At 37.7% G+C, this 16,470-nt stretch overlaps 1 protein-coding gene across 2 annotated transcripts; it reads right to left on the minus strand.

Moving 5' to 3' along the window:
• Positions 1-1,101: 1,101 nt before the first annotated feature.
• klhl3 (kelch-like family member 3) lies at positions 1,102-16,329 on the minus strand. 2 transcript variants are annotated; one of them, XM_084430926.1, is made up of 15 exons: positions 16,081-16,329; positions 15,401-15,523; positions 13,805-13,911; positions 13,165-13,286; positions 10,808-10,970; positions 10,576-10,685; positions 10,073-10,189; positions 9,817-9,966; positions 6,788-6,905; positions 6,510-6,707; positions 5,820-5,921; positions 5,322-5,450; positions 5,067-5,207; positions 2,871-3,014; positions 1,102-2,795 (listed from the first exon to the last, which is right to left on the minus strand). In XM_084430926.1, exons 1-15 carry the CDS (start codon positions 16,092-16,094, stop codon positions 2,767-2,769), a joined length of 1,767 nt encoding a protein of 588 aa, XP_084287052.1. In that variant the 5' UTR covers positions 16,095-16,329; the 3' UTR covers positions 1,102-2,766. The 2 variants fall into 2 exon arrangements, with proteins under 2 accessions (XP_084287052.1, XP_084287053.1); XM_084430927.1 differs by lacking the exons at positions 13,805-13,911; positions 15,401-15,523; positions 16,081-16,329 and having other exon boundaries at positions 10,576-10,680; positions 13,165-13,285.
• Positions 16,330-16,470: the final 141 nt, after the last annotated feature.

A 16,470-nucleotide genomic window follows, 5' to 3' on the forward strand; every position in this document is an offset into this window, starting at 1 on the left:
ATGGATGAACGACGCTTCGTCCTAAGTCAAATACTTAACTACTAGAATGCGAAAAACTGTACACCAACAGAGTAGGATGTCCGAATACACAGAATTCGAAATTCTGAAGTGTGCATTCGATCGAGGTGACACTGGTAGGTCACATGATAACGGCAACATGGTAAGTGTTAAATTCATACTGCACACATTCATACATAGTTTTTTAGCGGTTGCGTAGTAGTTCAAATTCAAATGTAGCATCTACTAAGAAGACAGTGCATTTCGGACGCACTGTGGGTCTCATTCAATAATAAATGCGTAGATTATTTTGTAATAATTCCGATAAAGGCAGCATAATTAACAACACGTGCGTATGCATTTGTACTTAATCGCCCTAATGTTAAGTGAATTTGGAGTATCCTAAATCCACGTGCAGAGGTTAGTCATTTGCATAAAACACGCCCAACAAAGCATCTCCATTGACGGTTTGTGATGTTGATTCACAGCAGCGCCATCTTTGATTTTTAAAGGGAAGGAATTGAGGCTGTGAGGGATATACTTTCTTATACTGTCTATGGATATACTAAACCGTGTTTTCAATGGCATCCGCTGTAAAATAAATAAATAATAATAATTAAAAAAACGCTGTATAAAGCTCCTAGATTACTTATTTTCCACAGCTCGTGTTTTTTTTTTTGTTTTTTTTGTCTACTTAAATTTCTCGAAAATATATTTTTGCAGCGTTTCGTCAGCAGAACAATCCAAAAACATAAATAACAGTACAATCCACTTACGCAATCCAAAGATGGCGCTGCTGTGAATAAGGTCTATTCCTGCAATACCGGATCGAGGCTTCATATTCACGACCGTATTTCTAGGACCCTAACTAAAAATATATGACAGCGCCACCTATCCAGTTTTAGTCCAACAGAGGAGACCAGCTGATAAAATATAATAGTAGCCTATTTGTGGCGACGGTAATGCACACCCATCATGCAGTATCTCCGAGATCATTTTCACTTTCATCTTCTCCCATCTTGGCGATGCATGACAGACCGCTGCCCTCTAGTGGCAGTTTATAGACTTGCAGTCACAACACAGTAAAACCACATGGCAATCAAATTCTCTTAACAAAGCTTAATTTAATACATTTGTTTAGAAATACATTAACACCTGGTTCACAAACCACATTCGTGCATAATCCATTGTTGATGCACCACACTTGGAATGTCATAGTTTGAGAGTTGTAGATCATTTATGTTTAAAGTCATCAAATGCAATGGGCAGCAGTTATACCAGGCATAGCACAAAATAAGCTCTGAACCACTGGGAACAACAAAAACATTATAAGCAATGTTTTAATGCATAGTATGACTTTCATATCAATATATATCCAAATTAAAAAAAGTAGGTTGCTGTGAAAATCTGTGATGTGTGAGCTGGGAATGTGGGCAGTCAGTTGTGTTACTTCTTTATTATTACAAACAAAATTAATTTTCATTTTACAATGATCAGTATTGTAATCAGTGAAGCATTATAAAGCCTGCAACTCAATAGAACATTAGAAGACTTAATATTTTTAAAATAAAATAAAACAGTCTCCAAAAATGGCCAATTCTGTTGAATCACAGATCCAAAATACCCAGTGAACCAGCAGCCCATGTCATGGTAGAACTGGATAAATGGTGTCCTTTCAAAACTATTAGCTGTCTTGGTATTTACCTGCGACTGAAATAGAACTCTACTGAGTACTGATTAAGTTGAACAGTGCAATTTTACCAAAGAGACACCAAGCCACTGATATTTCAGTGATCGCATCTATATATAGAGTTATTATTACAAAAGAGTCTGTGTGTCCAACATGGACGATTGCACACCAAACTGCATGATGAAAAAAAAGAAGCTTATGTACAAGTAACTAACATACAGTATAATCCATGTGATTATGAATTACATTTGGCACAATAAGGTGCGATCACGTCGTTCTGCAGACTTTCATGGGACAAATCCAGCCATTTCAATAGGAATCCACGCAATCTGGAATTCTCCAAGCATATTTTGTAACCGTGACCTGCTTGGTTTGAAAGTGTGTGAACAGTCCTTCATACATCCCTCAAGTATGTGATATTTAGCAGAAATGACGCTAATGTGACCGCACCTTGACCCTGTGAGATTTATATGGTTTCTGTTTAGCAGTTTAACATCCTCAATACTATATGGCACGAAAGCAGCTGGTTAAAACAACTTATGGGCTTGTTCCCATATTACTTCTCATACGTAAGTAACCCTGTAACCAAAACAACAGAAGTCAGTGATATCCAGTCCCGATCCAGTTTAAAGGGTGTCATGAGCATTAGTGTTAGCCTGTAGAATCAGTGACATCTTATGCGAGTCTCATAGTTCAGAGTGTTGTAAGTCAGTAGTAAAGCAGGCAGAGAAGCCTCTATTGGCACATTCTTCACCTGCACATAGACTACAGCCAGATCCCCACTGCAGTCGGTCCGCACCGGGCGTATCCTGAGGTCGTCCCTTACACGCATATTCAGTCCTGGCAGATTCAGTCCAGTCAGGCCTGTATAAACGAGGTCTCGTTACCCACAGTGTGGGGCGACCGTGTGACCTCTCTGTTAATAACAGAGCTAAATGGCACTTTCTGGAGACTGGAAGTGTGTGTGTGAGGCAGTCAGGCTTTGAGAGCTTCAAGCACCTGTCAACATCTGGATTGTGCCTTAAATCACCATCTGCCGGTCACAGCTCAGTCCTCGGCCTGCCGCCCAGGACTTTTAGTCATAATGACTTGTCAATAACTGACACCCCTGAAATAGACAAGACAGCGGTTTAGTTTAGATTAGTTGTAGGCCTATATGGAGGTTGTAGAGAGTGAAACAGACCTGCGTAGCTGCGGCCATTGCTCATGTTGGTGGGGATGAGACTCCATTTATCAGCAGCAGGGTCGTAGTATTCTACAGAGGAAAGGTTGCACGACCCGTCGTCTCCCCCGATCACGTACAGTAAACCGTTAATGGCACACACTCCTAGAGACAAACACACACAACTCAGAACTGCAGGCCTTTCCTGCTCTTCCTTTAAAAAAAAACAATGATTTCAATGGTCTTGAAATGTTTTTTAACATTCACAACAGGAAAAATATAAAACCATTTTCTTCAGTCGCTTCAGCCCTTATAAAACATTCGTTCACCAGAGATTTTTGGTATAGGATCCCAAATTTGAAAATGTGTCAAAACTACTAAACCTTATTCAATTCAAATTTTCGACTAAAACTCTTCATCAAACAGATCATCAAAAGTGCACTTCTTTTCAAAACATTTCAGCATATTTTCAGTTGTGTTAGTACAATACACAAAATCACAAAGTAACCTTTTCACTAAACATTTTATTCACCATAACTGACTTTCATAATGTTCGTACTATCAAACTTTTATCACTGTAATTATTTCAGTAACAAGGGTGATTTGAAACATGTTTCTTGCATTGTTTGGTATTGAATGAACTGATTGTTAAAGGGGTCATATAATGGTACATGCACTTTTACAAGTTGATTGTGCTGAAATGTGTGTTGGCAGTGCCTGTACACAACCATCATATAATGATAAAAATCCATCCAGTGTTTTTTTTTAATCTTCTTATATGTTTTCCAATCTCTCAAATCAAGCCGTTCGACCTAGTGACGTCACACGGTCGGACGCCCCCCCATGATTGTTGATTGACAGCAGCGTTTCAACACAGACCCGCCCTCGCTCGTGAGCGAGCTGTCAATCATCATAGTCCGCGCGTCATTGTTGTTGCAGAGCAGAATGGCATCTAAGAGATTGTGGTGTTCTGTTCTTGGGTGTAATAAGGAACACAGCAGTCATTTTGATGTTCCTAAAGCCGAACCGCTGAAGACGCAGTGGCTGAGTTTTGTTTTCGAAGGGAATATTCCCCACGATCAACGTTAATGCTTTCATGTTTGCTCGAATCATTTCACACACCAGACTGCTTTACAAACGAGGGTCAGTATAAAGCTGGTTTTGCTAAGAAGCTGCTCCTGAAAAAAGGATCGGTACCAACTATTCGTGTTCCTGCTGCACCTCCAGAAGAAGAAGTGAGTGTAACGTTTTATTAACCTTTATATGAATATTTATATTAATCTTTGCAAATCGCTAGCACGCTTCACGATGAATGCGGCTATTTTTACACTCAGGTACATTACGGCATGTTTTCTGTGTACGACGTTCTCAATATAATTCATAATCCCACATTTATAATGAACAATGTGTTATGGTTATTGTGTTATTATTAAAAACGGTGTACGCACAGAACAGAGGGGCGGGGTGAGCAAAGCTCATTATCATTTAAAGACACATGCACTTAAACGGCGTGCTGAAAACAGAGCTGGTTTTGACCAGGTAAAATTTGTGTTTTCTTACAGTACTAATGAGAATTTAGTATATTACAAGTATATTACAAACTTTTAATTTAGACCCTAAAGAATCATATTAGCTTGTACAAAAATGGCATTATATGACCCCTTTAAAAGTACTAAATTGAAAGATGATCATACAGTTGTTTATCAGGGGTTAAACCAAATGTTCTCATTACATATTACAATAATCTTGTATTTGGAGATAATGAAAAAGTGGGCAGAAAATGTGTATAACTGTTATTAAAGCACGAGATCAGGTTTTAAAAGAATGACTGTGTTATAAGTGGGGGGAGACGATTTAGCCTCTTTCCCATATCTCACATTTTAGGAGTAAATTTTGTTGATAAACATTAATATGCATCCACAAACTATTCACACTATAAACAGACAAATGTAAGTGGCATAACAAAATATCAAATTAACTACAGCCTTGTTAGAGAGTTGTTAAAGAAAAGAAAAAAGTAGTAGCATGTGAAACTTTGAAATGTTTGAATATCATGTACATGTAGCGTGTCAATTTTTCCAACATTTCATATTTGTATATCCAAATAATTCTTTAAAACATCAATCTCACAACATTATTGTAATTTTGCTGTGTAAATGCATTTTTGTGAGCTTCTGTGTAAATACGAGCCCTGCTGTCTCTTTTCCGGTTACTCACCTGCGTTTCTTCGGCACATGTTCATGTCACACACCTGGCTCCAGGTGTTAGAGGCAGGGTCATAAACCTCCACACTCTTCCTCACCAGAGGACCATCATGTCCACCTGCAGCATACAGCTGTCCACTGAGCACTCCAACACCTGTACACACAGACACAATCACATCACACCCAGTGAATACATAGAGATGCCAACTGTAAGAATGAATAGAAGTGAGCCCAATGTTTTTAAAATCATGTCCAAAGAGGAACTAACCAGCTCCACTGCGTCTAGTGCTCATGTCCGCCACATAGCACCACTTATTACTGACTGGGTTAAACTCCTCTACAGTACTCAAACACTGCCGAGACGCTCCATCATAACCTCCAACAGCATAAAGCTTTCCTGTACAATCATCAGACACATTGTGTGAAATGAATGTGTCTGCTGAACAGAAAGGAAGATATTTAGAAGAATATCAGTAACCAGACAGTTTCTGGTCTCATTGACTTCCATAGTATATATTTTATATTTTCCTACTATGGAAGTCAATGAGACCAGAAACTGTCTGGTTACTGATATTCTTCTAAATATCTTCCTTTCTGTTCAGCAGAAGAAAGAAATTCATAAAGGATTGAAACAACATGAGGGTTGAGTATATGATGACAGAATTTTTTTTATTTTAAAGTGGAGTATCCCTTTAAAACATTTTATTGTTGCATGCCTCAATATGATGAGAAGATTGCTCAACACACATGTACTCAAAATGCTCACCGTCAACTACGCCCACCCCAACACTGCTACGCCTGGTGTTCATGGGAGCCACAAACATCCATTCATTAGCCTTGGGGTTATACACCTCCACTGACGACAGACCTGCAGAGAGACGGAGATACATTCATCAGCCATTCAAAGCGTCAGTGAAACAGGGATGCAAATGAGGCTGGTTGTGCATGTGCTAAGTCATGTTAACGACAACCGCCAAAATGTAAAAAAAATATAGTAAAAATAATAAAAAATACACTACCATTCAAAAGAAGTCTCTTATGCTCATCAAGGCTGCATTTATTTGATCAACAGTAAAAATAGTCATATTGTAAAATAATACAATTTAAAAAAAAAAATTATTTCTATTTTAATATAATGTAATTTATTTCTGTGATGACAAAGCTCCAGTTTTCAGTCTCCCATGATCATTCGGAAATTATTTGAATATGCTAATTTGCTGCTCAAACACCAAAAACATTATTTATTTTTTTACTACTATCAATGTTGAAAACAGTTGTGCCGCTTAATATTTATATATGGATCATATTTGAAATAGAAATATTTTGTATGGTTGTAAATGCCTTTACCGTCACTTTTGCCTCCTTGCTGAATACAATTATTTCTTTCTTTAAAAAAAACTAATACTAATACTAGTAGTGTATGAATAATCCTGAGATAGATTTTTCAAAGATATACCTGTACTCCCATCAAAGCCCCCGACAGCATACAGCAGGTCTCCCAGTACAGCCGCTCCTAAAGTGCTGCGGCGCTCCTGCATGCTGGGGACGGAGCTCCACTGATCCTTCAGCCCATCATACACATCCACCGTCCGGACACGCAGAGAGCCGTTAAACCCCCCCACAGCGTACACCTTACCGGCCATATACACCACACCTAAATGAGACACACAGACAGAGAGTGAGAACCCAGAGAAGAGCACACATCGAGAGATGAGGAGCAGAACAGAGAGCAACCTGCTCGACAGCGTCTGGAGGGTAAGTCAGCCACCTGGTACCAGCGGTCCTCTTGAAAGTCATAGCACTCCACACTGCGGATGGCTTTAGGTGCCTGACCCCCTACGACCATCATCACCTGCAAGATTCGCAACAAAAATCAATCCGTCTACCTCACTATCTTCACAAGAAAGTCAAATTCCACAAGGGCTTCAGACTGTGACTAAAATTGTCAAAAATTAATAAAAAATGTAAAATGTAGTCTTATCTCTTAATCAACAGTTTCATTCTTAAAGTGATTTGGTTCATTGTTTTGGACTGCCGCCTTGAACTTGAGAACACGAGCACAGAATGACAAGTCTGGTGTGCGATACCGGCGAGATATATTTATTTAAATCGAAGCCGTGATTTTGATAATCTGGTTATTTGGTTTTCTTACATCAGAAAATACTTCTGATGATTTTCTTTTGGCTAGTAGTTCTGAATGGCTGGTAACTTAAAAATGTAGTAGCCAAATTTGCTGGTGAGTTCATTTCAAACCCTGAATGCGACGTTAGTTCAGTACACAAACTAGTGTTCATTTCGTTAACTAAATCTATGATGAAAAATCTTCGTCAACAACTTTTTTTCCATGAATAAGATGATGACAAGACAACACCAATGTCATCAAACGATAACTGTGACTATATCAACATGGAATATCGTTGAACAAAAAGATGAGACTAAAATTTAGTTAAAAAAAGAAGAAAAGAAAAAAACTTTCCCAAACTCTCTATTTGTTTTTTTAGCTGATAAAAAAAAGGAGACAAAATATTGTTTTCAACAAGCCCTTATGGGTAGGGGTGTAACAATATATCGTGTCACAATATATCGCAATACCAAAATGCATCAGTTTGTATCGTGGATAGTGACAATGTGTATTGTGTATAGTTCACCCAAAATAAAAATTACTGTGTGAGGAAAAAATTCAAGTTTACAGAGTTTTAGTGTCAGTACTACATTAAACTGCTATATAATGTTGAATATAATGTATAATAATGCAATGGGGGAATATTTGTGGGTCCTGATAATGCCAAATGTCTTATGTTATACCAGTAAAAGGGGCCTACATTATTTTAAATATATCTAGTCAGATGTTCGTCTAAAATATTCTGTATTTTCAGCTTCAGAATCATGAATATTTTTATTCTGGTGTCACCATTGTCCTGTGCATTAGGTTATCAGTACCAAGTCCAAGCCTATTCATTTACACCTACAATGTAATACCAAATTTAGCATCAACAGTACATTTTTTGTTAACCTTTTTTACCATATGTCTTGGAGTATCGCAATAATATCGTATCGCGAGTTCAGTATCGTGATATGTATCGAACCGTGACATGAGTGTATCGTTACACCTCTACCTACGGGCGTTCATGTTTGCGGTTACCAACGTCAAGATTTTAAATACCCCAATCCTAGCTTTTCTGTTAAAAAGATACATTATCTGCCTGGTGTTTTACATAATATTTGAAATCTGGCAACCATGCCCAGTGTGCACTCTGCGGATGAAGCATGGATGATTTGAAAACATCTGGATTTCAGTGATCTACATTTGAGATATTCTGCTCAAATTAAAGTGTTATTCAGTCCGTCTGTGTTCCTTCACAAGCTTCTTGCGCTGTTCGCAATCAAACCTTCTCAGTGATGAACTGTAATAAATCCAAACATGGATCTCGACTAAATTGTTTGCGATTGAAGCTCCTTAATAAATGCACTTACGCAACCTCTATGTGACAATACAAAACTTTTTTCACTGTTGTTTTAATAAAAAAAATGTGGAATTACTAATAGAAATTTCACAATTTTCATTTTATTTTCAAGTATCTTGTTTTACCAGTTTTCATAATGTAGAGAGAGTGTTAATTTATATGATAAATAGCCTATAATAAATCACAAAAATAGATGAGGTAAAATAAACCATGTGTATGAGTTGACATTCTCTTGATTTGTGCTTATAGGTTAAAGTGCAATAATTCTGATTAAACGTAAAAATAAATTCCTTTAAATGACAACAATCTTTGTGATTATAAGTGAGCAAAATAATTGGGATTATCAATTTAACCAATATGCAGTATGACGAAAATGTGACTAAATGACTAAAACTGAACTAAAATTCCCAGACATTTACCCCTGGTTTCACAGACAGGGCTTAAGACTAGTCCTAGACTAAAATGTAAGTCTGAGCTGTTTCCACTGAAATAAACTTGCACTGACTGATCTTAAAAATATATCAGTGCCTTTTTAGTTTTAAGATGCACATCGGTAATGTTTTTTTTCTAAGCATGTTTATAAAAATTACTTAAATGTCCTAATTGATCTATGGTCTAATCCTGGCTTAGTCTAAGCCCTGTCTGTGAAACCGGGCCTAAGTCGACTAAAACTTGACTTAACAAAAAAAGGACAAGGTTATTAAATATGATGATAACTAAAAGGTACATTTGACACAGGACTAAGACTAAATTTAAAAATAGCTGATAAAATTAAGACCAACACAAACCATGACTCGAACTGGCTATTTTCAATGAGTCTGCCAAAGGAAAGTCAGTTCACTCTGTGTCCATATTTGCAACAACTCCGAACAGCTATTTCCATCAACTCCTATCTACTTGAATGGTGATATGCTTAAATCTGGGAAAAACTGCTTGCCAAACTCACATTTAAATCAATTATTTCAAATCAGCAATACAATGTGACATGAACTGTCCCCTCAAATAGCATTAAAAAACTTATTTTCCATACTAGACCAGCCAATGCTCATGTGCAGTCATAAGAGGAAATTCTCAGGATTGTTCTCATTGGCTCTTTTATTTAGAAAGCGGGACCTATTCTGTCATATTATCGTGTTGCACTTTTTTCATTGTAATTACGAGTACAGCATCTTAGTATATATACAGTCTTTAACAGAACAGCCTGAGCTTGCTTGTGGTTAGCAGAGATAATAAAGAACTAAGTACATCCAAACTTGCCTGGTACTGTATGTTTGAAGTGAATCTGCAATATATGAATACCTTGGGCAGACTGACTGGTGTGCGCGGTCTGGTTCTGTCAGTCTTTATAAGGTGCCGCTGGTCTGCAGGTAAAAGGTGGTACTTCATCGCCTCAATGAGAAAGTCCTTACAAGTGTTGTTGTTTTTTATTAAGGGTTCCTCCTCTACAATCTGTACAAGTACACATTTAAATCCTAAAAATAATGCTTAAAGAAAACCAGAAATGCAATCACAACAAATATAGAGAGCTCGCTATAAAAACTGTGAGCAGTCATACCTGAACCAGGTAATCTCTGGATAGCAAGGGCAGCCGAACATGTTCCATGAGCTTAGGCATGTGCTCCAAACGGGCCTCTTTATCGTGCTTTATCCAGGCGATCATGGCCTCAAAAACCTGGGGGTGTAATAGACCAGAATAAAGTGAACTATATGTTTCTCTGCATATTGTATGATTGCAACTCAGCCACAGCAATGACACTGAGGCATCTGACAGATGACAGCTGCCACCAAGTGGGTGTGTGTGTGTGAGCGCAGACTGGAGACGCAAGTTACTCGTAAGCAAAGAGCAGCTAATGCAGTGTGAATGACAGATGGCTTGTCGTCCCTTTCAGCGTCACACACCAGCATACGTGTAAAAACCGACCATCAACTGTCTGCTGTCTACAAATCATGCACAGCTGAGCTAAAAACAGGCTCTGTGATGTGACGAGAAGCACAATATGCAGGTGACAACAGTTAGAAAAGACAACAACAAGGTAAATGAGCTGGGTAATGCGTTACCTTCTCTTCAGTGGACACAGTCAGTTTGTCACTGGAGATCAGACTGCACACCTGCTGCAAGGAGAGGGCCATGAACTCCTCACCGACCATGACATCTGTGAAGTGCTGCTCTGTTTGAAACAAGCAAGCATCTTTAAAAAATGGATCTTAACGTAAAAGTACATATTGGAGGGTTGCTTAATCGACTAGCTGTTAGCCGTCCCACAATGACTCAAGAAAGAAGAGAGCTCACCGGCATAAGCGTGGGCCTGGTTGAGCAGTCCTGTGCAGGCGTGAAGGTCAGCGAATGCTCGGATGCCCAGGCAGTTGGTGGGATGGAGCTGCGTCTGCAGGAAGTCACAGCAAAGCTGTCGAACATCCATCAACTGCAGCAGGCTGGCAGCTGGGAGTAACACCTGAACACAGCAGGAATAACACAAAGAGATGAAAACACATCACACACACTATACATGAGGTGACCAGCCAGCCTGTGAACCAGATTCATGATGACTAACCAGTATAGGTCTAGGGGAAGGTAATATCATCACGGACCCCTCTCAACCAGGCCACAGCGTGTTTGCACTTATCCCCTCAGAGAGATGCTACAGATCTACAGATGCTACAGGCACAATAACTTTTTTTTTTTTTTAACTACTATCTACCTGTTTTTATTCTTTGGTGTTTATACTACCATTGGGCAATAATAACTCTGATGTACTGTACGTACATATTTATATTTATACAGTTGTATATGGGTCATTGACGAATAAGGTTTTTAAAAGTGTAAAAAAAATAGAATGGAGATATAACTATATTTGAAACCATTTTTTAGTTTGCCTAGGTGTTAACAATAAGATTTTGTGGTTTGTACAATCAATTAACACTGTTTTGTGTCATTTTTTACAAGATGGAAAAAATTTGTCACCAAAAAAGTCATTCGGTTTAACCACTGATTTGAAAGTTAAAAACTGATTTGACATTGATGTTGAGATAGTATATAGTGTGTACCACAGAAGAAATATTAAATAAAATTATCACTGATCTCATAAATGTAATCATTTATTGGACTACTCTAAACACTCCAACATATTCAAGTAAAACACTGCACAGGGAAAGGAGAAAAGTAAAAAAAAAGAGCCTTATCTGCTTTATATTTGTATTATTGTAGTTCCTTTAGTTATTAAAAACAATATTATTCCATTTAAATATTTACTATATCGGTTTTACCGAATGACCTTTTGACACTTCAAAATCTTTAAAATACCTTTATATGTAGTAAAATATAATTAAAACCTTTTGGATTCAGTAAAAGAGATCAAGTTGTACTACCTTACATACTTTGGATGTTATATATTTGTTTTTTTATTATTATTATTAAGGCCTTTGGGCAAAAAAATGACCCGTCACGTCATTGACCCATATACGGTAATAAAACAGTGGGGGTAATAAATATAAATCGACACGTCAAAAAAAAATTGTTGACCAGACATTGGTATTAACTCAAGAAATCTACACAGATAAAGTAAGAAACTTCAGAAATCATTCTAATATACTGATCTGCTGCTCAAGAAACATTTCTTATTCTTATCAATGTTGAAATCAGTTGTGCTGCTTAATAATTTTGTGGAAACTTTGATAAAAAATAATCAGGATTCTTTGATTAATAAAAGGTTTTATTAAAAACAACATTTTGATCAATTTAATGCATCATTGCTGAAAAAAATATACTAGCTTTAAAAAATCTAATGAAATCTTACTGACCCAAACTTTTGGACAGTAGTGTACATACTAAATAGAGATACACTAATACCTAGCCTATAGTTTGTATTTGAACCATTATATATCTCTCTCTCTCTTTCCAGTAACGATTCATTAAGTAAACAACAGCTATTAAAATGGATTACAATTTACTTAATATTTATATTGGTAAAAAATGTATTCTAACAGAGATCTAATTATTAGTAATTGCAAAAGAGTTTAAGGTAGTGTCTCCACATCTAATTATATACTGAATGAATTATATGAATTAAAATGGTGGTGAACAATGAAAATAAATGTATCTAACAGAGCATCAGCTATTTAACAAAAGCAACGGCCACAGGGAAGAACAATGTGCAGATGCTCTTGTCTAATTCAATGGCCACTTTCTTCCTAGAAATGGCTTATAGGGAAATTTAAAATAGGGTGAATCACTGCACTGAATGACATTGTTAAATTCTCAATGGACCAACTAAGCCATAAACAGCCGCTACCCCCACTGGAGCATCTGCCCATCCTCTCCAAAAACTAGGCCACTTCACACTGCTCCAGCACAACTGGCATGAAGCTTCTCAGATCATCTGTTTTCCTCTGCTGTATACTGTACATCTAAACAAAAGGCCCAGACACAAACAACAAAATATACTGGGACAATAGAGCTCCAAGAAAAAGGCCAAAGTGCACACCACAGAAAACTTCCTCTCCCTCTCTGCTCATTTCCTGTGCTAATAATGAGAGGAAATGCCCTTCCTCTCAGCACTCACAACAGAGCCACAAGAACCAGAGGCAGAGAGTGAAATCCGCCTTTACACAAAGAGCTACAGTACAGTACATTCATGTGCCTTGACTTACCTGAACGTTATCCTCAGACACTTCGATCTCAGCGGTGTAAATATAATCCACCAGCTTCAAGAGCGTCTGTCCATCAACATCCCTGATCTCGACATGGTGAGCCTTGCTTTCACTCATGTCACCTGGACACATCAATCACAATCCAGAATCAGAGAGCATGAGCATTACACATACAGATCCAGCAAACTCTCAATCAAAGATCTAAAAATAATAACTGTTGAAAATGAGACTTTAATAAGCAAGAATGACCATCATAATGTTTTTAAGCAGGGACACTTTGTATCACCTAATGTCACTCATATAGCTTCAAATACCTTGTAAACAATTAAGTGTCAGTCTTCAATAAAGGGTTAGTTCACCCAAAAATGTTAATGATCATCCTTTATTCACCCTCAATGTTATTCCAAACCTGTATGACTTTCTTTTGTCTGTGGAACATAAAAGACATCAATGGGCAGCAAAACATTCTTCAAAGTATCTTTTGTGTTTTCCAGTTTTGAACGATGAACATTTTTTTAATTCCTAAATCATAATCATAGATCCTACATTGCTTAAGTATTAGAGAACATCAGTGTGCAGAGGGGGACATGTTGCTCCCATCAATGTATGAAAAGCATTAGGATGTGTATATGTAGAGTACCTGTGAACATGGCGCAGAAGTAAGGACTGCAGGACGCTAACACTACTCTGTGTGCTGGTACCTCCACTTCACCCGCCACCAGCAGAACGTCACAAAGCATCCTCCTACTGTGATTAAAAAGAAAAGAAAACTGAGGATCTGGACCAGGGCTGTTTCTCCCAAATATATCATAAGCCTACATAGGTTGTAGAAACCATTGGCACCAATGGTCTTTATGATCTACTTAGACTCACGACAGAGATGTCTTGTGGACATGCAACATACGCAATCGATAATTAACTCTTAAGGCCCGTTCACACCAAGCACGATAACTATAAAGATAACGATAAAGATAACTATATATGCGTCCACACCAACGACCGATAACGGTCTTTTTATTCTAAGCACGCGCGCGCCCGGATGATCCAGATCCATTTTAAATGCGCGAGACCTTTAAATTAGAGTGGATGCTGATTGGCTGTCAGTGTTTTATCGTTCGACAGCTGGAAAAAAATCGTTCTGAAACTGATCCCAACGATATCGTTCCTCATATCTTTATCGTTATAGTTGTGGTGTGAACTCTGTTATTCTTTAATATGGAGAACGATTTTTAGAATTATATCTTTATCTTTATCTTTATAGTTATCGTGCTTGGTGTGAACGGGCCTTAAGTCAGATTTAGCACTTTTCACAATACAAAATGTTTTAAAGCAGTGTTACAGAATATGTTAATGTAATAATACTTTCATATCGTCATGCCTCATAGTCACATTTAGCAGATTAGAGCTGGGCGATAATATAGTTTACATTTTGCGACAATACTAGCAATGAAGCAGTTGAAATATGCCATATAGTAGGCATACGTGTGTATACTGTAAGCCTACGTATGAGGATAAAGTTGGGTATACTTGTAGCCTATATTAAACTTTATATAAAAAGGTGGGTGATAATATAGGATAATATAGTTACATTGTGTGACAATAAAACAATAAATAAAATAAAAACACAGACAACTTCAAGACCATAACCAAATTTTGGATTTTGTGAGAAACCAAACTTGATGTTTAAGAATACATCCATACAAGTTAAAGGGTTAGTTCACCTAAAAATTATCCCATAATGTACTCACCATCAAGCCATCCTATGTCTGTGTGTATATGACTTTCTTCTTTCAGCCAAACACAATCAGAGTTATAATAAAAAATGTCCTGGCTCTTTCGAGCTTCATAATGGTACCCTAGAATTTGAAGCCCAAAAAAGCACATCCATCCTTCATAAAAGTAATCCATACAGCTCCACTGTGTAAATAAAGGTGGTGCGTTTTTGTAAGGAAAATATCCATATTTCTAACTTTATAAACTAGAATCACTGACTTCAGGTAACGAGTCTAGTGCTGGCAGAAGAGTTTGGATGCCGGGGTATTTTTTTATACAACTCCAATTGTGTTTGGCTGAAAGAATAAAGTCATATACACCTAGGATGGCTTGAGGGTGAGTAAAATATGGGATACTTTTATTTATTGGGTGAACTAACCCTTTAACCTCTGATTGAAAATCTCCCCATCAATGACTGTGGTGGTTAGCTGAATAACATGAGGTGCTGAGTAGGTTCACCAACCTTCTCAAGTCATTCATTAGACGAAAGGCTTTCCTCATGTGTGTGTGGCTGATGGTGTGCAACCCTGGGTCTTTGGCATCCTCCTGCGAATCCAAACTAGGCAGAGGACAAGGGACTCCATATCTAATAAATGAAACAAAAATATCTCTGCAACTAATGTTTAATTACACTAATGTTCTACCACCATTAAACTCTAAAATAACGGATCATTTGCTCTTAACACAAACTAACTTTACTATTTTCGTATGACAGCTTCACTGCACCTACCATTTTGATGATACGGGATGATAAAAGATATTGACCACATCAGTGCATCGATAATCAAGTTACCGCACGAGACGATTAGCACGAGATTACTAGTTTGAATGTCTCGTCAGCTTCTAGCACAGCAATATTTCACACGTTTACGAATATGTTTCATTCAATTCTCATATATTAAACTTAAACATGAAGTATCATGTTAAAATGTTCGCTGCTGAATTCGATGTTAAGTGAATGCACAACACACCGCTAGCAATTTAGCTGCTACAAATAGTGGTAACAGTAAAATAAAACGCGTTCCCCAGTTCGTTTCACGGTACAAATAACAACTTTATCTGTTACATATCACGTCGGTTTCCTCTTTACCAAAAACATTTAATTAAATACATCTCTTTTTTGCCGTTACAACACACACTTACCCTTCACAGTCCATAACTGAGCAGTTTCGCGCTAGGCAGTTGGCTAAAGTTAGCTTGCTACATTATTTTCGTGCATGTTTTGTAAGACTCAGGTATTTTTTTAATTTACGTTAACGGTAGCTTAAAGCCTCAAGTCGAGTGCTGAATGTCTTCAGTCTGTTTCGTGGTCAGTGCAGTCCCTCATGAGATGGCCGTGGTTGTTTATCTGACTGGATAGCAGCTCACAGCTAACGCTGGGCTCTTTGACTTGACACCCGAGAACGTCGCAATGGTCCTCCATCATCAGCGCGTTGCCTGGCAACAGTGATACAATCTCTCCAGTCTCTCTTCATGGCACTGCACTAACATGCATTTGTGCTTATCAGCTATATAGAAGTTAATCATTCATAC

The sequence above is a fragment of the Rutilus rutilus genome, assembly GCF_951802725.1.
Source record: "Rutilus rutilus genome assembly, chromosome: 14".
In the NCBI taxonomy this organism is placed as follows: domain Eukaryota; kingdom Metazoa; phylum Chordata; class Actinopteri; order Cypriniformes; family Leuciscidae; genus Rutilus; species Rutilus rutilus.

Bases quoted from the DNA above. Each gene is read 5' to 3' on its own strand.
- klhl3 (XM_084430926.1), bottom strand. The intron at 13,912-15,400 runs GTTGGTGAACCT...TTTTAATCACAG, and splicing joins CTAATGAATGACTTGAGAAG to TAGGAGGATGCTTTGTGACG. The intron at 6,906-9,816 runs GTATTCATATAT...CGAATCTTGCAG, and splicing joins CACCAGTCAGTCTGCCCAAG to GTGATGATGGTCGTAGGGGG.